The sequence below is a fragment of the Camelus bactrianus genome, chromosome 17 (assembly GCF_048773025.1).
Source record: "Camelus bactrianus isolate YW-2024 breed Bactrian camel chromosome 17, ASM4877302v1, whole genome shotgun sequence".
Taxonomy (NCBI): Eukaryota; Metazoa; Chordata; class Mammalia; order Artiodactyla; family Camelidae; genus Camelus; species Camelus bactrianus.
Window position 1 is genome coordinate 35,202,465 of NC_133555.1, and position 24,564 is coordinate 35,227,028.

The following is a 24,564-nucleotide window of genomic DNA, read 5'->3' on the forward strand; positions in this document are numbered from 1 at the left end:
ACCATTATTTTAGACTAACAGAATTGACACTTATGTGCTAAATTGTATGAAACTTGTTTCCAGTTTTTGACTTCTATCTGGCATACATGTTTCACTTCCTAGCCTTATGGAAATGTGTTTTTACAGGACACCCTTAATATAAAAGCTTTTGTAAGGATAAAAAGGATTAGTCTAGCAGAGATAGGCAGACAGTTTCTATAAAGGGCAAGAGTGTAAATATTTAGGTTTTGTGGGCCACACAGTCTCAGTGACAACTGCTCAACTCTGCTGTTGCAGGAAAGCAGCCAGAGACAATGTGTAAACGAATGAGTGTACTGTATTTTGATAAAACTTTATTTATGGGTACTAACATTTGAATTTTCTGAGATATTCTTGTGTCATGAAATTTTATTATTCCTTCGAATTTTTTCCCAACCATTTAAAAATGTAAAAACCATTCTTAGCTTGTGGGCCACACAGAAATAGGCTGTGGGCTCGATTTTCCCAACCTTTGATCTAGAGGATTTCATGTAAAATAAAGCATTCCAACAAAATACCAGTCTTCAGCAAAGTTAACTGCATGCTAGCTGTTTCATGTAGAGTAGAAAGCTAGTGCACCTGAACAAATAAAAATTTAAGAGGATACTAAGCTTTAAGAAGAATTACCCTTTTATGCACTCTGTCTTTGATTGGCAGTAGCACATATCAAGAGCCAGTCAACTTAAGGTATAGTACGCTATGTAGCTTGTATTATTTTGCTGTATATGAATCACTTAAACAGTGTTTATTGCAATAGAAATCTTAATTTTTTAAATTTTTTAATTGAAATACAGTCAGTTTACAATGTTGTGTCAATTTCTGGTATACAACATAGAAACATTAATTTTGAAATGTTGGATGGTACTGGGAAAGAGGTTTTTTCTGGGAAGAAAAATTTAGTTTTTTTAATGAAAGGAAGTATAGATGTTTTTCCTGCTCAAAATTGGAGGTTTAAAAGAATTATCAAATGTATTGACTTCTCAAAGTGATATGAATGTTTAAAACTAAATTAAACTTTTACATTTGACTCCTTAATTTATGCTGTCCCTGTCACGTTACCCATTATTTTTCCTTTCATGTTGCTAGCTTGCTATCTACCATGAATTTGGCCTTTTTAACATTATTCACATTAGCATGGATAACTTTTCACATGTATTTGTTAAAAATTTTTTTTAATGTAAAAAAACTTAAAATTTACCATCCTAACCATTTTTAAGTGCACACATAATATTTTTTTAATGCATAAAAACATTTTGTTATACTCAAAACTTAATGGCATAAAGTAACCATTTTATTATGCTTAGAGTTCCTGTGTGTCTGGAATTTGGAAGGGACAGTTGCCTCTGCTAATGTTTGGGACCTTGACTGGGGAGATCTGATGATTGGGGGTGACTTGGCAGCTGGGGGGTCTGAATCACCTGGAATCATCTTTACTCATGTCTCGGGTGATTGTGCTGTCACTCTTCTGGGACATAATCTAGGGCTGGTGGCCATAGCATGTCCATGTGCTTCTCCATGTAACCTGAGCTTCCTCAGAGTATGGTGTTGTCAGGGTGGCTGGACTTCTTCATTGTTAAGGGCTCCAGAGGTGAGTGTCCCAAAGAATTACGTGGAAGCCATATGACCTTTTTTGACTTATCCTCCGAAGTCATGTAGCATCACTTCTGTTGTATTCTGATGGTTACAAGTGAGTTACTAAGGGTGGTCCTGATTCTACAGAACGAGGCATAGACCCCCACCTCTTGATAAGAGGAATGTCAAAGAATTTGTAGATTTTTTTGAAAAACAACACTGTGTACTTGCTGGCCACAAATTGTTTACATTCTCTCATGTTTGAAATACACTGCCCAATAGGTCTCATTCCATTGTAACATCAGGCTTGAGTTTGAGGTCCAGGATTTCATCATCTAATTTAATTTAGGTCCAGGTGCAGATGAGATGACTTGGATTTGGTTTCTTGAGCATGGCATCTCTTGTCCTTAAGATCTGTTAACTAAAAAGATGTATCATCTATCCCTTCCCACCGCCCCCAATATTTGTTTTATGTAAGCTCCTTTACAGCAGACTACATGTCTCAGACACTTAAAAATCTGCCAACGTGCTGGTGCTTCGGTTCTAGGAAGTAAGTTAACATTGTCTTCTGCACAGTTATTTCAGTTTTTGAGTGCCTGTGTTTATCTTGCAGTATGTTCATGCAGATGCTCCTACCAATAAAACACTGGCTGGGCTGGTGGTGCAGCTTCTCCAGTTCCAGGAAGATGCCTTTGGGAAGCATGTCACTAACCCGGCCTTCACCAAACTCCCTGTGAGTACATCAGCTAATCACACTGGGGTATTTTCAGTTTCTGTACTCTTGGGTGCAGCCTGCAGCTCTGGGTTTTTGTTTTGTTTTGTTTTGTTTTGCTGTTGCTATCCTACAGAATAAGGGAAAGGAGGGATCTCTACAGAATTTTAGCTATAGAGTATTATTGTTTTTTAACTGTAGGAAGCTTCTCTTTCAGGAGTCATTTAACATTTGTATTAAACATCACAACAACTACTATGTAGACTTAACATTTTATTATATTGTAGTTTCCTTATTGTCTTTACTATACCAAGTCGTCTCCATTCTTTCTCCTGATTCAGTTCTTGTGGCTAGAATGCTATTTTGTGGATTTTTAAAAATATTTTGTAGGTGGGATTCTTCTGAGCTTAAGAATGTAAGAAGTGTAAGAATATGTTTCTGTTCCCCTTGGAATTACCATTTTGACTGATAGTTTGGCTTGATGTAGAAATACTGGGTTATGCTTTATTTCCTTTTGAAATTTATAGTTTTTGTTCTTTCCTTAACGTTTAATTTTGAGGAGAAAAATCTGATACTACCTGTTGATTTCCTCCTTTTTTGATACTGATCTTTAAAATTCAGAAATATGTCTAGTTGAGATAAGTCATGTTCTGAAGACTCAGTTACGTTTTTTTAGCTCAGGGAACAGTGTCTTAGTCTTCTCTGCTATCCTGTGCTCCTTTTGTATTTTTGAACTCTGATTGTACAGACATTAGATTTCCATCTTTTCTCATGATTTTTGTCTTCCAGTTCTTTGATTTGGGTTTTTGCCGTGTCCAGTTTGCTGCTGCCACTGAATTTATTATTATTAGACCTTTTTTTCAATCTCAAAAGCTTCTGATTTGTGTGTTCTTATGTCAAAACTAAACCTTTTGTTTTAATAACTCACTGATCTCTCGTATAATTGAGACTAAGAAATAGTATTGTTTTACTGATCTTGCAGTAAATCAGTTCACTTTGCTATCCAGATACTTATTTAGTCAAAGATATTGATGTGTTTTTTTAAATCGTGTTAGGAAGCGTTCTCCATTTATAGGTGATAAAGGATTTCACACATGTGTTCTTCTAGTATTTGTATGGTGTCATTTTTTACATGAAATTCCCTTACCCACCTAGAGTTTATCTTGGTATTCAATGTGAGCAGTGGATCCAGTTTTACCCCTTTCCATGTGATTATCTGGTTATCTTAGCAACATTTATTAAAGAGTACTTCTCTTCCTCACTGATTTGAGCTCAGCAAATATTAAGCCAGGTTCTGAGAATTCCGAGTAATACAGTGATTGTCCTCAGGGGGCTTACACTCTAGTGAGATGTACGAATGGAACCTTTGACTTTCCTGATCTCAGGAAGTGTTTTCCAAGGGAAAGGATATTTGAACTGAATCCTTAAAGTAGAGTGTGAGTTCTTCAGGAGAATGCTGGAAGATGGGATTTTCGGGCAGTGATGGCAGCATGTAAAAGCATAAAGGCCTGAGAGGATTTGGTATTTCAATGTTGTTCAACAGAGTTAGAGCCGAGGACAGTAGCTAGAGAGATGGGCCAGAATCAGTCATAAAAGGACGGGTTTATCGTCTTAGAGATGTGGCTGTTATCTTGAAAGTGATTGAGAATCACAGCAAGGGAGAGAGTAGAAAGTGACTTAGTCAATTTTAGGTTTTAGAGTAATGCTGCAGGCTTCATTGTGGAGAATGGATTGAAAGCCACTGAGATTGGAGCCTTTGAAAGCTAGTTCTTCATGAATAAGCTGCTCTCATAATCCAGATGAACTGTGGTGGCAGCCCGTGGAGGAAGCAGTGGATTTAAAGAGAACAGGAAGGAACTGAAAGAGTGTAAGGGGGTAGAACTTTGTGATTTTCTTTTTAAGCGGGGGTGGGACTGAAATAAGAAAGAATTGACTGGGATGACTGTACTGAGCAGACACCTTTGGCACTAAGGGGAAAGCCAGAGTGTAAAAGCAGGTATGTTGAGGTTAGCTCTCCTGTAGGCACCTCAGGTTTAGAAATCCTGTAGGTTGTAGAAAGTGAGATCTTGAGTTCTAGAGAAAAGGTTGATGAGAGGAAGAGATTTGGGAGTTACTGGGTACTGATTGAATTCACATTTGCCAAGCAAGATCATTCCTTTTATTTTTTTTTTTTTAGCTAATCCTTTTAAAATGCCCCCTTTTTAATATGTTGTGATTTATGTTATATATGTGTAATGGCATTTTAGTAAGTACATGTATATAGTTTATAAATATATTTTTAGATATTGGAGATATTTGCTCATTTTTTACTAATAGGAACTAAACAACTGGATAATTGGCATATTTTGTTTTTCGGAACCGTGTGACAAATTGCAGATTTTTCGGTAACTTTTATAAGTTTAAAATTAATTCAGAGTAAAAATTTGCAAGAATAGTATAAAGAACTTTCATTTTCCTTTCATTCAGAATCCCCAGTTGTTGGCATTTTATCACATTTGCTTTATCATTCTCTTTTTCTCTATGTGTGGGTATTCGGAATCATTTGAAAGCTCCATGTTCCTTTTCTTCCAAATACTTGAGTGTTTATTTCCTTTTCTCTTATGTTATGAACTAGATTAGAATTACTAAATCAGGAACTGGTTGAAGTTTTCATCATTTAAAACACTGTAATATAATACATATAGATTGTGTTTTGTCAAGTGTAACATCATTTAGAATAAAATTTACATGTAACATGATATGAGCTATTTTATATAACATAATTCACATTATATTGGTAACCCTAATTAGGATTGTATGAGTGTCTTAAAAAATAATTTGCAAGAGGCATAAAAAATCTTTACAAGAGGCATTATTTGTGAGATATTTAACTCCTGGGAATGGAACCATGTGTTCCCCAGATTTTAAAGATTAGAGAAGAATATTTTTAGGCATAAACTATAATTAAAAATAAATCATGGCTTAATGCCAGTAGGACCAGATGTATTTCTTTTTCTCTGAAAATAGCTTTTAGCATTTTCCCAAATGAAAGATTGATATGTAACGGGTAATGGTATAAAACAAAAGTGGGGGAGTGAGACAATAAAGCAAAGAATGTTTTAGTGAAATATGTAAGCTGCTTACCTTAAAAAGCTTCTTCCCTAAGTAAACAGTTAGTAGTGGAAAAGTTCACTATTTGTGTTTTTTTTTTTTAAATCAAAGTGGAACTTTATGTACTAACTTCCTAAGTCATATTGCATATTAAACAGCTGGCTCAATATGGGATGTGTTGTATTAATGCTAACTGAGAAATTAGAAAAATTTAGGGAAAAAAGTTCTTTATAAGGCTAAAAGTATATTGCAAAGGCAAACAGTATATATTGAAACAAGAAAAAAAAGTGTTTTTACTCCACAGGTAAAAAGTCTCATTATTCCATAATCCCTTCAAGGCTTAGTACATATGCATATATAATACAAACATAATTGTAATGATAGGAGAGTCAGTTTTGTATTCTGCTTTTTTTAATAGATCATAAGCATTTATGTTTAAAAACAGCAGAGCTCTAGATCTGGAAGACTACTAGAAGGTCAAGTCAAGAGTCTAGAGCTGAAGATTTTAAATATATTGATGAGATGTTCAAGATTTTCAGCTTGTGGTTACACTTAAATTATTATTTAATTTGCAACTATGACTTTGCCATTCTCTAAATTTCACAGTAGAGTTTAATCCTTGGAAATATGAGACTAGAAAGAAGAACGTAAGTATTGTATATGTATTGGAAGTTAGCCCTTTAAGTTTGTAGCTTAGAACTCTGAAAGTGGAATACAAGTAGCCATTTAAGTGAAATTGTGTGGGACATTTACTATGTGAAACAAAGACTTAGTTTCATTCCTTTAAACTTACTGTAAAACATAATGTAGAGAAAAGGAAAAAAGCAAATGTTGACATAAGTGATTCCAAGGAGAACACCCATTAACCACAACCCAGTTCAGAAATAGATTACTAACAATAGTCCAGAAACTCTTATGTATTCCTTCCCTAATCAGAAACTCTTCCCCACTGAGTTGTAATCTTTTCTTTATTTTTCTTTATATGTATCAGTCTGTTTGCATGTGCCTCTGAACAAAATAGTGTTGTTTTGCTTGTTTTGTCTTTGAATTTTATATGAATGAAATCATATGTATTCTTTTCTGTTGTGAGTCATGGAGGAAATATTTGCAGACATGAAAAAAAATTGAGCCAAAATGAGATAGTCCAGATGAACTGAAGCCATATACCTGTAGTTAAAACAAATTACTTTAGAAAAAAAGAATGTCTCAAAAATCTAGTCAGGGGAGGGTATAGCTCAGTGGTGGAGTGCGTGCTTAGCATGCACACGGTCCTGGGTTCAATCCACAATACCTCTATTTTAAAAAAATAAATAAACCTGATTACCTCTCCCCCCATGAAAAAAATCTAATCATTTAGCTTCTGGCCCTTGTCATTAACCACTGGCAGGGGCAGTGAGCCCAAATGATCTAGCAGACCAGGTAGAGTTCGTGGACTGCCAAGTGTGGGTGGTTGTGTTGCAGGCCTGGACCTGTGTGCCAGGCAGAAGACATGCTGGCCAGGTGTTGCCCAGGGCTCTAGAAAACCATATGACTGATGTTAACGGCAGGTCTGTGGTCTCATCCATACCATGTGGATTCACTAGTATAAATCTTCGTTCACTGATGTATTTCTAGTTTATTTGGGTGGTTTTATTTATTTAACATATTTCTTTCACTTTTTTTTCATTTTCCTCTTTTCTTATAATGTTTCCCTCTCCAACTTTACTGAGGTATGATTGATGTACAGTAAAGTACATCAATCAGATAGTACAACTTCAGATAGTGAACATTTCCCTCAACCTTAAAAATTGCCTTGTAATCCATCTCCCTTCCACCTGTCCCTTGGCAATTATTGACACTACAGATTCATTTATAATTTCATGAAATTTCTGTAAATGGAATCACAGAGTGTATGTTCTTTTTTTTTTGCCTTACTTCTTTCACTTAGTGTATGGATGTTGAGTTATGTGTCATCTGTGTTGTTCTTTGTATTGATAGTTTGTTCCTTTTTATTTTTGATTAGTATTCTGTTGTAAGGATAAACCACAGTTTATTTATCCTTTCACTCTTTGACAGAAATTTGGGTTTCCAGCTTTAAAGTAAAGCTGCTGTCTATGTTAATGTCCAAGTCTTTTTGTGGACATGTTTTTGTTTCTCCTCAGTAAATAGGTAGGAGTGGAATGTTTGGGTCATATCGTTGGTAACATTTAACTTTTAAACTGTCTTGACACTCTGAAGTGGTTGTATCATTTTACATCCATCCAGCAGTGTATGAGAGTTCAAGTTCCTTTGCGTTCTTTTCAACAGTTATAATTAGTCTTTAAAATGTTATCCATTCTTACGGGTATGTAGTGGAATCTCACACTTTTTAATTTGCTGATGATGTTAAACATTTCTTTTATTTGCTTATTGATCATTTGTACATCTTTTGTGCATTTCCTAGTCAAGTAATTTTTTAATTTGGTCCTCAAGACCACCCCCACATTTAGCGATTTCATTTAGAGATTTGCTGGGATTCATGGAACTCAGCATATAGTTGTACTCAAAACTAAGATTTGGTACAGCAGTGTAGTAAGTATACGTAGCCAGATCATAAGGCAAAAAGATGCAGGTATAGTCTGCAGGCATTCTTGCTGCAGGCTCCCTTATGTTCTCTTCCTCATGTGAGGGGTCACACAACATTCACTCTTCCCCCAGCAATGAAAATGTGGCAGCACGTATGCAGTGTTTCTGCCCTTGGAAACCCTTAGAGACTCACTCTCAAGGTTTTTATTGGGGGTTAGTACCTTTTGCCCAGCACATAGTTCCGGATTCCCAGAAGGAAAGTAGGTATTCATCATAAACCACATTGTTTGCACAAATAGTCTAGGCATAGTAAACCACCCACCTTACCTGTTAACTGTTGACTAGAATACTCTGAGAGTCAAATTCCCAGATGCCAGCCAAGGGCAAACTGGCAAGCTGGCCTTACTGAGAATAGTAATCTCAGGTCTGCTGTGTTCTTTTCTGTACAGTTTTTTTTTTAAGTAAGTTTTTTTTTAATGTCTATATATTCTGGATATAAGTTCTTTATAATATATGTATATTGCAAATATTTCATCCCAGTTTGTGATTTGACTTTGTTTCTTATCAGTGTTTTTGCATGAGCAAAAGTTTTGAGTTTTGATGAAGTCAGTTTATTGATTGTTAGTGATTTGTGCTTTTTATGTTCTAAGAAACCTTTGCATACCCCGAAGTCATAGACTATTTCCTTTATTTTCTTCTAGAAATTTTATAGATTTAAGTTCTCTCCTGCCAGGGTGAGGAAGGTAATTAGGTTTATTTATTTATTTATTTTTAGAGGGAGGTACTGGGGATTGAACCCAGAACCTCATGCATGCTAAGCATGTGCTCTACCACTTGCTGTATCCTCACCTTCTTAGGTTAATTTTTATGTATAGTATGAGGTAAGGGCTGACATTCTCCTTTCAATATAGATACCCAGTTATTTTAAAGCCACCATTTATTGAAAAGATGTTCTTTCTTCTTTGAATTGCTTTGGCACATTTGTTGAAAGTCAGTTTACCAGATATATGTGGGTCCATATCTGGATTCTGTTTTCTCCTGTTGATCTAAATGTCCATCTTTTTGCTCATACTAAATTTTAGATTACTGTAACTTTATAAGTTTTCTTTTTTCCTGTTCTTTATGCTTTTTCTTTCTTTTGCTTGTGTCATTGCACTGGGTAGCACCTTCGACTCATTGAATAGAATGGTCAGGCAGGAATTCTAACCTTATTCTTTTTCTTAGTGGAAAAACATTGTTTTGCACTATTATGATGTTTGCTGTGGGGTATTCATGTATGACCTTAATTCAGGTTGTGGAAGTTACCTACTATTCCTAGTTTGCTGAGAACTTTTATTGTGAATGACTTGAATTTTGTCATGTGGTTTCTGCATCTTTTGAGGTGATCAAAAAAAGGCTTTTCTTCTTTATTTTGTTAACATGGTGAATTTCATTCACTCATGGATTTTTCAGTTAGCCTGGTGTTTCAGGATAAACCCTTTGTGATCATGATACATTATCCTTTTTATGTATTATTGGTTTTGATTTGCTGGTGTAAGTTTTCTTAAGATTGAGTTATTTCTTCCTTGACTATTTCAGAATTCACTAGTGAAGTTATTTGGGCCTGGAGTTTTCTTTGTGGGAAGGTTTTAATAACCAATTCATTTTCTTTAACAGAAGGATTAGATTCTGTTTCTTATGTTAGTTATGGTGAGTTGGATTTTTCAAGAAATTTGTCAGTTTCATTTACATTGATGTTAACATAAGGTTCATAATATTATCTTACACTTTTTTAGAGCAGTTTTAGGTTCACAGCACAATGGAGTAGGTGTATAGGAATTTCCCATATATTCCTTGCCCTCAAAATCCAGCATCGAAGCAGTACATTTGTTAGTTGATGAACTTACATTGACATCTAACATCCATGATTTAGATTAGGATTCACTCTTGGTGTTGGACATTCTGCAGGTTTAGAGAAATGTGTGATGATATGTACCCATCGTTACAGTATACAGGATTGTTTCACTGCCCTAAAGGTCCTGTGCTCTGCCTGTTCATCCCTTCTTCCCCCAGTAACTCCTGACAACTGCAGATTGTTTTATTATCCCCATAGTTTTGCCTTTTCCAGATTGTCATATAATTGGAATATATAGTATATAGTTTTTTCAGGTTGACTACTTTCACTTAATAGTATGCGTTTAAAGTTCTTCAGTTTCTTTTCGTTGCTTGCTAACTCATTTCTTTTTAACACTGAGTAGTAGTCCATTCCTCACCAGCATTTGGTGGTGTTGGTGTTTTGGGTTTGGGCCATCCTAATTCTGGGTATGTAATGGTAGCTCATTATTTCAATTTTCATTTCCCTTATGACCTATGATGTGGAGCCTCTTCTCATCTCCATTTTTGAAGGGCAGTTTTTCAGGATACACTTTGTGATTAGCAGTTTATTTTTCTTTTAGCACTTAAAATATATCCTTTTACTGCCTCTGGCCTCCATAGTGTCTGAATAGAAATTAACTGTTACTCTTATTGAGAGTTTCTTGTATATGATGGGTCACTTCTCTCATTGCTTCTTAAGATTCTTTATCTTCCGATATTTTGATTATGATTTATTTTGGTATGGATCTTTTTTAGTTTATTCTGCTTAGAGTTTGTTGAACTTGAATGTTTATATGTTTCATGAAATTTGGGAAGTTTTGGCCATAATTTCTTCATATATTTTTTGTTCTTTTCTCTCTTCTGGGACTCCCATAATGTGTATATTGTTAAGTTTTATGGTGTCCACAGATCCCTTAGCTCTGTTCATCTTTCTTTGTTCTTTCATCTTTCCTCTGGGATGGTTTCTCTCAATTTTTCCCCCTGTGAATGGGCCATACTTTGCTATTTGTATGCTGTGTAATTTTTTTGTTAAGAACAGGACAGTTTGAGTATTATAATGTGCTAGCTCTGGTAATCAGATTCTCCCCTCTCCCCAAAGCTTGCTGTTGTTGCTTGATGAAGCCTCTGGCCATTTGATGCTGCTTTGGCAAAGACTATATTCTTTGTAATTTGTTGTCACTGATGTGTCTCTGTTGTGTTATCTTCATGGTCAACCAAGTTATCTCAAAGATTTCCTGTTTTACTTTTATTAGAAGATGTTTTGTGTATTTTTACCCGTAGTTTTTAGTTCTCTTCAGCTGGAAGGTTGGCATGGATACTTAGCTCAGTATGTGTCCTATAACTTTTTTTTAAAGCATCATTTTAGGTTTTGGAGATCAGAGATAAAAAGTCAGAAGTCAGCAGTCTTGACAGAGGTTAAAAGTAGTTGATTTTGCCTAAAATAAAGCTCATTCATTTCTTAAGATGAAATAATGTAACTTATCAAATCTCTTCCAGTTAGTTTCTTGAACCAGGTGTTATGGACTGGGCTTAGGACTTAAATGGCCATGTCCTACCACTCTGCAACCTTGTGGGAAGGTACTTCAACCTGTACTACCATTTCTGGGAAAGTGTTCCTTGCTCTGCTGATCCCATGGCATAGTTGTTAGAGTCACAAGATGTGTGATAAAGGCTTTTTGAGAAATTAGAAGTAGTGCGTAGTACTTAAAAGACATGAAAAGTAGATTGCTGGCTTGCATAGCAAAAGTGAAGGTAAAAATGTAGATGTCAGGCATACATATTATTGAAACATTTATTATACTAGCTTGCCATCACCTCCAGCTCTAAAGGAAGGCCCCAGAAAGCTGTGTGCTTTGTTTCTCTTCAACTTACATTCCAAGGGACAGTGTATTTTGTGTAAACGAGCTTTAGTGATTGAACCTGAGGACAAACAAAACTGTAATTCCCTTTGAATTGAAGCCAAATTTTATCAACTGGACATTGATAAGACTTCACCTTCTTACTCACTGCAAGTATTTAGTATGTATTTATTGATTGATGTCCCTTTGCTGTGATGTTGGCAATCTGTCTTCACATTTCACCAGTTATCTCAAAAATGTTTTTATGAGATCCAAACTAAGATCACACATTTTATTTAGTTATGTCTGTTTAGTCTTAATTAATTTAAAATAGGTCAGCTTATGTTTTTGCCATTCATGACTTAATATTTTTTAAGTATATAGGCAACATCACATTTGTAAAGTTCCTCCATGTTGTTACTTGTAGTTGCAGTTTGTTCATTCTGTTTGCTGTTTAAAGGTTTGGCAATTTTTGGGGGAGGGGGCAATTGTTTTTTAACGGGACAGATGGTAAATATTTTAGGCTTACATGCATACAGATTCTGTCACAACTGCCCAACATAAGAGCAGCCAAAGACAATACCCAAATGAGTAGGTATGACTGTGTTCAAATGAAAATTTAATTTTAAAAACGGGCAGCTTGGTCATAATTTGGCAACCCATGTTGCATAATATTGCACATTCTACAATGGAGTACTATGCTTAATTTATCTATTCTCCCATTAAGGGGCTTTTGGGCTAATTTCCAGTTTAAGGCTGTTAGAAATAGTGCTGCTATGAATATTTTTACATATGTCTTGTGGTAAATGTAAATGTTTCTATTAGTTACATTCCAAGGAATGGAATTGCTGGGTTGCAAGGGGTATATGTTCAGCTTTAGCAGATACTGCCAATTTATACTCCCACAGACAGTGTATAAGAGGATGAAATTCCCTGCTTTCTCACCAGTGCTTAGAAGTTGTCTTTTTTATTTAATTTTTTGGTGTGCTTTTTTTGTAGTTGCTAATGACTAATGAAGTTGAGTACCCTGTCATATTTATTGACAGTTGGACTATTCTCTTTAGTGAAGTACCTATTTAAATGTTCTGCACATTAAAAAAAAAAAAAAAAAAAGCCCAGTCATCCATCTTCTCTCTCTCTCTCTTTTTGTGAAATTTTTCTTACGTATTCTGGATATGGGTCCTGTGCCAGAAATATTTATTCCAAGCATCTTCTTGGTATCTTATCCTTTTACTCTTGTGATGATGCCTTTTGATGAACAGAGATTCTCAATTGTAATGTAGAGCCAGGGACCAGTCTACTATTTCTGTGAAAGGCCAGATAGTAAATATTTTTATCTGCAAAAGGTCAGATGCTAAATATACTGCCTCTGCTGCAAATTCTGATCTTTTCTGTTGTATGAAAGTAGCCACAGACAGTGAATGTGGCTCTGCTCCAGTAAAACTTACTGGAATTTTTTTTTAGGTGGTGTTTATTTCCCTTTCTTGCTTTTAAGATCTCTTTGTCTTTGCTGGTTCACAGTTGCACTATGGTGTGTCCAGGTGTAGGTTATTTTATATATGTATGTTTTGTAAAAAAAAGCTTAAAATTTTTAATATATTCCTTGAAACTGATGTGTTTCTTGAAGCTGAGCACTTATATTCTTTAAAATTTCTAGGAAATTTTGGCTTTTATTCTTCTGTATCTAATCCACTGTATAACCTGACAATTATGCTTTTACCTTTATTGAATGTTATTTATTCTGTTAGTTCTAAGTATATATTTTTCAAATATTTCTCCCTTTTTAGTGTCTTTAATCATTTTGTGTATTCTAATTTTGCAAGCCCTACCAAGTTTTGTCTGTTATCTGAAAATGTTAGGATTCTTGTCTTGCTGTTTGTTTTGTCTGTTGACTTACAGATACTTAATTGTGTTTTGTTTCTTTGCATGTTTGAATTTTGGCCTGTCAGTTCTCTTTCAGTGGAAGTTTATCTGGGAATCCTATAGACCTGGGCTGAGAATTTGCTCCTTAAGGTGCTTTAGAGGACACACCAATTTTAGGACCAATTTTTACGTTAATTTGGCATGTAGTTCCTAGACTAAGTGGTTACTGTACATTCCAAACTTAGATTATCTTGAGATGGGAGCTTGTTTTCCTCCTTAGTTTTTGACTGGCTGATGCTTTTCCTAGCTTGTCCTTTCTCTAATGGTACAGTATTGATATCCCTGGCTTTATATGTGTCTGTGGTAATAACATCCTCCTTGCTTAGTCTACAGTCTTAATTTCTGTCCTTGAAGAGACAGTAAAACCCTAGCACTTAGGTTATCAAGGTAAATATTATTTGCCTATTTAATTTCATTATCCTCAGTCCCCTGTCACTTTATAGTTGTAGTTTTTACCTCACAAGATTGCCACTTTGACTTTTAGTTTGAATTTCTTTTTCCTTCTTTGATTTTTGCACCTGGCAATTTATTTTCTTTCTAATTCAGCTTCACATCTAAAATAATGTCTGTATATTTTATCCAACATTTTTAGTAGTAGGGTTTTTTGGTTAGTCTGCCATATTGCTAGAGCTAGCAACATCTTTTCAACAGTAAAACATGGTGAAGAAAGTCAGCTTCGTAGGGTTGTTGGGAGGAGTAAATGAGGTTATGTATGTAAAGTGGTGTGTGGTGAAGTCTCAGTATTGGAAGGAATGATAATAGTTTTTGTTCTCCCCAAGACTAAGAACACTACATCAGTAATTACCTGTGATTAGAGGTGCTAATTTTAAGACTATATTAATTTCTCTTATTAATAAACCTGGGAAATACTTCTAGAAAGCATTATTTTAACTCCAAAGCAGTTAAAATATATAAACTTGTGAAATATTTGACTGTCATTGTACTTTGTGAGGTGAAAGGGTTCTGGTGAATGTAAGTGATTTTTTTTTTTTACTCATAGCTATTTTCAAGGTATGAAGATGACTGTGATTTTCTTGGTTTCTTGGACATATTTAGTTTCTGCTCCTTTATTCTCTTCCTCACATCTACTTTCTGGTACAATCATTTGTTCATTAATAGACCAAAACATGACATTATAAATGTGTATACTTTACCCACACAAAGATATAACATTCTTCTCCTTTTTATCCCTTGTTAGCACTACCTTGTCTTTAATGAATGTCAAAAAAATAAAGGAACAAGGACACGGTGGCACAGATTTAAAGCGCTTTTAAGTATTGCAGTTAGACTTACCTTTTTTAGGTTTCATTCAGCTCAGCAGAATTTTGAGGCCACTTACATACATCCAGAGTAAGATTGGATTGAATTTCCAACTTAGAGATAGAACAGCTTATCAAAAGCAGTGTGCTCCCAGCTGGAAATAGAAGCAGCCTGTTAGAGCTGTCCCTGACCTCCTAATTGGGGTTTGTAGCTGCTGAGATAACACATGAAGCAGGACCTTGCTGGCTCTGGAGCTCAAGTTTTGGTACCCTCTTGCCCTTTTGTTCTTTAGTAAATTCCAAGAGGAATTTACTCTTAACAATCTGTGTTTAACACAGATTAAACAGAATGTTTAAGAATATGAACCACATCTAGCAGCAGTTAGAGCACAGCCTCTTTAGGGTTGGTTAGTTGGGGTGAGGGTTAAGTGAGGAAGTCAAGTCACGGCCCTTGGGTGACCCTGAGAAGTCTCTTGTCTCTGCCTCCAGCTTTCCGTCCCGAGTCTGGTCTGCTACTCTTTTATGTGGGTACTTCTGATTCTTGTCATGAGGACCAGAATCCCAAATCCATTTCTGTGCAAGCTCTAAGAATCCTTGATGTATCACAAGTTCCCTTTCTGATTTCTTTTTCTCCATCACCTCTTTAAGGATATTTTCCTTGTTGCACATTGTAACTGGAACTAGTGCCCTTGACAGGTTCGTGAGTCTCCCTCTTTTCCTTTTACCACTGGAAGATTGAAGCTCTCAGTTTTCTACTTCATTCATTACTTGTCCTAGTACTAGTTGATAGAAGTTATTTTGTCTGTCTTAAGTGTGTATCTGATAGTGTTTGAATTCCTCAAATCAAATATCTGTCCAGAAATTGACCTTAACCTTGAATTATGTGTAAAGATGTTTTATTGTTGTGATCTGCTCAATATATATTTCTTAGTAGCATGGATTTGAATTTTTAAATGATTTTAGTATGGTTAAACTGTTGAAAATTTTTATGTGTTATTGTTCCTGTCCTCAAGGAGTTCATATTACAGATAAATCTACAAACCAGTCATTTTAGTATTATGCTGTGAGGGGTTTGCGTGTGTGCAATGGTGATATGCATGTTGGGGTTGGAGAGAGCGTTTTAGCTTAGTCTTGGCGGGGAGTTCGGGGAAAGCTTAGCAGGAGAACTAAGTCTTACTCTACTCTAGTAGGTACCTACCTAGCATATTGTTCTGATTTAAGTGTCAACACTACAGAATTGTAATGTCTTGTTCCTTTTGTCAGATAAATAACAGGTTGTTAATGATAAAGAATTGCACCCAGATGTATTTGTTTAGGAATATGTGATACAGCTTTTGGGATGTAACAGGAATATTGGAGAAAAAATCAGGAACTTGGAAACCCGTGTATTTAAAAAGCAGCAGGATAACCAGACTGACCTGGAGGGCTTACTTGTCTGCTTAATTTGGAAGAGCTCATCTTGTATCTTATATTTATTTTTCATTGTAAAATAAACATAACATAAAATTTTCCGTTTTAGTCATTTTTAAGTGTATAGGTCAGTTACATTTAAGTACGTTTACATTATTGTACAACCATCACTACTGTCCATGCCTAGAACTTTGTCATTTTCCCAAACTGAAACTCTGTACCTATTAAACAGTAACTGTCCATTCCTCTCCTCCCCAACCCCTACCAACCACCATTCTATTTTCTGTCTCTTATTATTTGCTGTCATGCAGTTCTTTTCATTATATTATGTTGTAATAATAGTTTTCAAAGGAGAACATGCATGGTGTATTTCTAACACTTCATTTTATTAACCTATTTGATGATCATTTTATGTTAAATTTTTACTTCCATAATATGGAAATCATTCAGCATTTATTTGAGCTCTATTGTTATAATCCATAAATTGCAAATCTCTTTTAGATTGTTGTACAGATTTTTAGCTATAGGTTTATGTATTGCTAAATTTAGTTATACCATGTTTCAGTGGTCATTAAAATACTATAACAAGGTCAGTTATAATTTTTCTGTAACTTAAAATTAGGAACCTAAATTGGGGGAAAAATTTTAGTGTATGCTAATATTTCTTATTCTACAGGAAAATTGTATTGTGGAAATTGTGTATTACTGGAATTTTGTATGTTTTTAAAGTTAAATTTTAAATTCACCAGAGGGGTTTGGAATATATCAGAATTTTGTCCATTAGTGTTTTCTAATGAAACATTTTGATTTATCTATTGTAAATCTTGTTTTTCATAGACTGTTAAAATTTTTATATCCACTTTTAGGAAAGTTTCTTTGTATTTTATTCTAGAAAGTGTTTAAAGAGGTATTAAATAAGCAGTTTATATCTTTGAGTTTATAAAGCTTAGAATTCAGACTTGAGTAATTTTGTCAGAACTTTTATTTTTCTCATGTATACCTTGTATCATTTTTAGGCAAAATGTTTCATGGATTTCAAAGCTGGAGGCACCTTGTGTCACATTCTTGGGGCTGCTTACAAATATAAAAATGAACAGGGATGGTAAGTTTTTATATTTATTTGCATGTTTTGATGTGATATTTAGGTTACTTAATGTTGAATCCTGTTTTTTATATGGTATTAGAGAATTCTATATATTATGGTTATATGTATATATTCTATGTTATGGTTAATATGCAAAGTAAGTTATCATTTATCTAGAGCCCTAATTTGCCTTGTGCCTTTGTACAAGAAAAATATCCAACAACTGTTGGCAAATTATTTCTCATACATGCTTGTGTGTAGATGATAGATGGGTGTGTGTTATTAGCAGATTGGAAGGTAGACTCACTGTGAAATATAAATTATATAATGAACTGATACTGTGCTGACAGAAAGCAGTTTTAAGTGTTGAGAGTCAGTCATGCATTGTGCCCTCCTCAGGGTACAGATGGAAGGCATCTGGCTCCCTGGAGTATAGATGGTGACGAGGACAGAAGTGGAGCTAGGATGAGTCTCTGCTGTTGTTCCTACAGTGGTGCTTCTCCTTTCACTCTTTTCCCTTTTCTCACCCTGTGTCTGTTGGTGCTTTCTTCCTTTTCGTAAACTTTGGGGTTTCTACCATCTCAGTGTGGAAAGTTCAGCTGCTAGGACTGGTGGAGTGTTTAATGATGATGGTTCTGAGTTCAAGGGCGATGGGATGGGGTTGAGGGGTTGCTAGGGTGTATTGACTTAAAATTGGTTGGTGGTTCTAGTTCTGTTGTGTGGTTTATAATCTTAGCATCTTTTCAGGAAAGACATTCATGTAATTCGTGTGCTTTAATATAAAAGTTAAGCTAATCCAATACTTTATAGCTGAGATATGTAAATGAGTAGTCATATCAAAAATCAGGACAAGTTCGTACATAAATAGTTGATTTATAGTAAATAGAGAATGACTTATGTGTAAATATGCCAGAACTTTTTGTAAGACATTGACTAATTGATTAAATGAGCAGAGAATTTGTGTTTTTCCGTTCTCTTTCCAGCTCTGGTGTTACAGGTCCTCCCAGGATATTCCTTGACGTAGGATTGACAGGATGCCTCTTTATTATATATATGGTTTGCCTAGATTCCCAATTGGAACTCTTCTCTACTGGTTTTCTTGTTCAGCTTATATCTATCCTAAGTCCTAACCTGGACTCTTGAGGACAGAATCTTTTTTTTTTTTTTTTAACATTTTTTATTGATTTATAATCATTTTACAATGTTGTGTCAAATTCCATTGTTCAGCACAATTTTTCAGTCATTCATGGACATATACACACTCATTGGCACATTTTTTTCTCTGTGAGTTATCATAACATTTTGTGTATATTTCCCTTGAGGACAGAATCTTAAAAGTGAAATAACTTGCTAAGTCACATGTTATGGAACTTGCTTTGCGTGCCAGTACAGTGATACTTATATCCGAAAAGATGTAAGGTGGTTTAAAAGCATATGTAAAATAAAATGTTCTTAAATTAAAAATGGGAGCGAAAAATAAGTAAAGGATAAAGTTAGAGACTTTAAGAGGAGTGAGGAATAAGAAGTTGTTTGTTTTTTTTTTTAACATTTTTTATTGATTTATAATCATTTTACAAAGTTGTGTCAAATTCCATTGTCACATTTTTTTCTCTGTGAGCTACCGTAAGATCTTGTGTATATTTCCATGTGCTATACAGTATAATCTTGTTTATTCTACAATTTTGAAATCCCCGTGTATCCCTTCCCACCCTCCGCCACTTTGGCAACCACAAGTTTGTATTCTATGTCTATGAGTCTATTTCTGTTTTGTATTTATGCTTTGTTTGTTTGATTTTTTAGATTCCTCATATGAGCGATCTCATATGGTATTTTTGTTTCTCTTTCTGGCTGACTTCACTTAGAATGACATTCTCCAGGAGCATGCATGTTGCTGCAAATGGCGTTGTCGGTTTTTATGGCTGAGTAGTATTCCATTGTATAAATATACCACATCTTCTTTATCCAGTCATCTGTTGATGGACATTTAGGCAGTTTCCATGTCTTGGCTATTGTAAATAATGCTGCTATGAACATTGGAGTGCAGGTGTCATTTTGAAGTAGGGTTCCTTCTGGATATATGCCCAGGAGCGGGATTCCTGGGTCATATGGTAGGTGTGAGGAATAGGAAGTTTTAAGTCTTCTACTCAGATTGTACCAGAACCATCTCCTTTCAAGTATAATTGTACACCCAGTTGCAGTACACAGCTTCCCCCATCCCCTGTGACTTACATCCAACAGTGTATATTTTAGTAACCACCCACCCATTTGGACATCTTAAATAGTGACCTGTCATCTTTATAGTCTCTCTGACTTGCCCCATGCCCAACATACTGCTCTGAACCTTGTCTGGGTTCTCCAGAGCTTGTTGGTTTCCCCATTATGGCCAAATCCTCTTTTCCCCTTGTTTCTTTGGTTCTACTTTCTTACAGGTTCCAATGATGTCAAACTGGAGTATCATGTATATGAAGTTGAATGGGAATACCTGGTAATTATTGGTATATTTGTGAGTACAGTGTACAGATTAAGAGGCCAGAATTAGAGTGTTTTAGTTTGATCTTTATGTTTTTAGTCAAGAACAATAAGTGCCTTATTTGTAGGTTTTTGGTAAAGGATAAAACTGCAGGCTAATTTAAAGTTATTTGTAACTGAGGGATACCAAGCAGGATGATTTTGACATACTATAGAAATCCAAAAACATTTCCTGAGGAGAGATTAAATACAACCAGTTCAACTCAGTAACAAAAAAGTAAATGTCAGTGCCCTCATGCAAAAGGGCTTTGTTTATTCTCTTACAGTTCTAACTATATATTATACAACTGTATGTTGTACAGTATACAGGTTACCGTATATTATAGTCATAGTTTATACCTTTCAAAAAGATTATTGATTGAAAAGATTTTGTGTTTAAAGTTTTGCTTGGCAGTGGTGAAGTGGGCTTAGTCAACAAAGTTCAGGATTTGTGTTAATGTGAGAAATAACCTTTTATTTTTCCCTATGACATACTTTGCAGCTGACATTTATTTCTTGTAGACAGGCTCAGACCTTTTTGTTTCTGGTGTATATGTGTAAATTATAGAGCAAAATACTTTTGTTTCTACCCTGTGAAGTCTCCTTCAGGTGTAAATTTCTTTTTTTCAGGTGTTACCACAGCAGATCTCTGGCAGTGGCTTTCAGACTTTAGGAATCACTTGGAGTCCTTGTTAAGAAATATATATTACTTGGCTTCATGGACATAGATTGTCACTTACTAAGTTTGACATGAAAACAGAATCTGCATTTTCAAAAAAACACTCTAGGTGGTCCTTAGGCCTCACTGAGAAATGCTGGTTTGTCAGGTTGTCATTCTATCACAAAAGTGTTTTAGATTTTTTACTTGTGAAGAATTAGCCATTTTAATTGCATATTTTAAAACATTGCCTTCTGCTAGTCAATCTAGCTTTTTAATTAAAAAAAAAAAAAATAGCAGGAATCCAGACAAGTTTTCTTATCTCCAAGTCATACACCTAATGGGATATAATTTTTATCCTACTTATGTAGAGTAATATAAACAGTTGCCAAATGATCTTCAAACAAAATTATACTAATTTATTGTCCTACCAGATGTGTACCTTTTTCCTTCTCACTGACCAACAGTGTATTTATTTGTTACTTTGTATTACCTCACCTTTTCATCTTTGGCAATCTAATAGATTCAAAAAATTTTTATAATTTTAGTTTTAATTTGCATTTCTCTTATTGGCAGGTTTGAACATTTTGTATATATTAAAAGTGAAGTTAAATACTCGTGGCATAATATTATTTAAATACTCTTGGTAATTTCAAAATAAGTCAGATAAAATCTTTCAACTAAAAGTTATATAATATTTACCTGATTTCTTCATTTCAATTTTTCTAAGTATGCATGCATGTACTTTTTTGCTTGTATAGCATACTGCTGACTCAGGAAAGCTTTACTGTATCATGCTGTTAAATTACTATGTGGCATACCATTTACATATAAATGAAGGGAGAATAGTATAATGAACTGCCATTTATAATCATGCATCTTCAACTTTATATAATTTTATCTGTAAATACTTCTCTGTGTATTTGTTTCTAATATTGGAGTTTAAAAATGTAATAACAATACCATTATCACAGCTAAGAAAATTACCAATAAATTTTCAGTATTACTATCTACTTAGTGCTCAAGTTTCCCTGATTATCTCATGAATAATTTTTATATTTTGTTTGAATCAGTATCCAAACAATATTCATACATTGCATTTGGTTCATATGACCTTAAGTCTGTTAAAAATATATACATACAGTTTTCCTTCTCACTCTCTCTTCTGTTTCTTTTCCTTGCAGATTATTCTTTACAAAAAGTTTATCTTGCAAAGTTGTATATGTCCTGGATTTTGCTGATACATCCCCAGAATATAATTTACCATAGTCTTCTAAATTTCTAGCAAAGTGATAATTAGATCTAGAGGCTGTCTAATTCAGGTTCACTTTTTTTTGGCAACAGTACTTTGCAGACAGTGTTGTGTTCCTCCAACTGGTTGTTTCTCTGTAATGGACAGTTGTTACTGCTAACCGCCTAGAGTCAACCTGTCTTTACAACTTAACCAAGTGGTAGTAGTCTAGTTTTGAAAAAATTAGAATGTAGATATTCTAATGTGTAGATATTGATCCTTGTTGTTATTTAGATTATTCCTTGTTGAATAGTGTTGTTCTGTCATTCCTTCTTTTTTTATTAGCTGGAATACTCTTCTAAAGAGAAACTACTCATCAACAATTGGAAAAGCAGAATAAATTCTTGATCCTTTTTCTGTTAACATTCATTTAGCTTTTAATCTTCATTTACAGATAAATCCAGATAGCCCTATTTTAATTTGTTTAATGACTGCTTTCAAACTAGTTCTTAGATTTCTAATAGAATTCTCTTCAATCCCATTATCTGAATCATTTATTAAGGAAGCAGTTTCTCTATGAATAACAAGTAAACTTTTAAGTAACAAATTCTGTAAATGATGTATTTCTGGATATAGGTCTTATATCAGAAGCCTGTGAAAGAGTGACTCTTTCTTGAGAAAAGAGAGACACCCACATCTCTCCTTTTATTGTGCTGCTGGAACCAGTGGAAGGTTGTCAGCTGTAATAGGGTTGTCCCAGTTAGTCGTTAGTCCATCATCTTGCCAGTTAATGGAAATTGCTTGGAATTTCTAACCTACCCCTTCATTCAAAAGAGTTTAGGGAAGGAGGATACTCAAAAATTTTAAAATAATAATAAAGAAAGAGGTGGGTGATTTAAGGAAAAGTTCTGTGTACAAGGTTAAATAAAGATAGAGTTATCTGGGCTGGAGGTCCATCTTAGCTATTAATGTCATTTTTTTTTGTCTTTTATCTTTTAAAAAATTTTTATTGAAGTGTAGTTGTTTTACAGTCTTAGTTTCAGGTGTATAGCAAAGTGATTCAATTATATATACATACATATATATTTTTTCTTTTCAGATTCTTTTCCATTATATGTTATTACAAGAAATTGAATATAGTTCCCTGTGCTATACAGTAGGTCCTTGTTGTTTATCTGTTTTATATAGTAATGTGTGTCTGTTAATTCCCAACCCCTAATTTATCCCTCCCTGCCCTGCAGAGTATAGAAAGAAATGTTGCAGGTGTGGTTAGCATCTCCAGGATAAAACAGGATTACATGAGAGTTAAGAGTATGAGCTCTGGACTCAAACTGCTTAATCCTCGTGCACAGTAGTAATGATTAAAAAAAATAACCATAGAGGGCAGAGTACAGCTCAGTGATAGAGCGCATGCTTAGCATGCACGAGGTCCTGAGTTCAGCCCCCATTGTGTGTGCACATATGTATGTATGTATGTATGTATGTATGTATGTATGTATAAATCAGTCAATCCTGATTACCTCCTCCCAAAACAAATTAAAAAAGAAATAACCATAGTTAACGTTTATTGATCACTTACTGACAGAATAAGCATAAACACTATGCTAAGCTCTTAACACATATACTTCATTTAACCTTCACAAAAACCTTAATGGGCCATTGTTTTCATGAAGAAATTGATCCTTATATTAATAAATCACTTAAGACTACATAAGGAAAGATGGGGTCAGGATTAGAAGCCAAAGCACTCTGACTGCACAGTTCACATTCTCAATGACTAAGCTGTACTCAATCTTCCTGGAATTAAAGTGGAACAATAGAGTAAATGGTGAATAAAAAATAATTGGAAAAAGAAGTATTCAAATTTGTAAAGTTTTAACCATATGGAAATGACTAAGAATAGGCAAAAATAAATGTTATGCTTGGATACTTATATAAAGAGACATTTGGGAAAGATTTCAAGTAAAGGTAAATAGATTAATTTTTCCATATTTAGGACAAGACTCAAAGAGAATACAGACACTGCTGAATTTGAACAAATCACTTTTAGGTTTATATAAAGTAGATAGCCTTTCCTTACACTTGAAGAAGAATGGTATAGTAGGTCCCTGCCTTTGAATCTCTGAACTACTTTTCTCTATGATGTAAAATGTCTTACATTTAAGGAAAACAGAGTCTTCTTGGAATTGGTACTTCATTTTGACTGTAGTGGCTTTTTTTTTTTTTTTGGAGTGGCTTTTATTGTCATAAAATTTAATGTTTTATGAAGGTGTTGGTACTTTGCTTTCTTATACTACTGAGAGAATATTTCATACATTTTATAGAGTACTATTTTAATTTCCAGATCTTTCAGACTCATTTGCATTGAATGCTAAAACCAAGTTTTCAGTTTTGTTTAAGGTGGGAGACAAATTAATGATTTTCTTCTCTTGTAGGCGGAGGTTTGATCTACAGAATCCATCCCGAATGGATCGTAATGTTGAAATGTTTATGAACATTGAAAAAACATTGGTACAGGTAACTCAGAAAGTTAGATTGCTAAATTTTTTTCCTTTAGTATACTTTCAGTTCTAAGATTGGCTTTATTAGATCAAAAGAAGAAAAGTTTTCTGAACTCTATTGTTGTATTATTTTTATAGATTTTTGGAGATTAGAGCTATAAAATATGACCAAAACTTGTCATTTACAGAATATTGATCATAAACTTCTGATAAGATAATCTGTGCTATTTTTCTTTATTATTTTCACCTAATCCATTATGTGAATCTCATATTTCATATAAGCACTCTCTCATCCTAACTAGTCGCTCATTTATATTTTCTTTGGATTTATTTCATGATTGTACTGTAAATATAAATCTTAT

The 24,564-nt window shown here is 34.4% G+C and overlaps 1 protein-coding gene across 2 annotated transcripts in view; it reads left to right on the top strand.

Moving 5' to 3' along the window:
* The window catches only part of SMARCC1 (SWI/SNF related BAF chromatin remodeling complex subunit C1), a 136,861-nt gene that overhangs the window by 5,222 nt on the left and 107,075 nt on the right, over positions 1-24,564 (top strand). For both annotated transcript variants that reach the window (XM_074344997.1, XM_074344996.1), the window contains exons 2-4: positions 2,204-2,323; positions 17,237-17,322; positions 24,137-24,218. In XM_074344997.1, the coding sequence (XP_074201098.1) occupies positions 2,204-2,323; positions 17,237-17,322; positions 24,137-24,218 (288 nt within the window). The remainder of the gene's footprint in view (positions 1-2,203; positions 2,324-17,236; positions 17,323-24,136; positions 24,219-24,564) is intronic.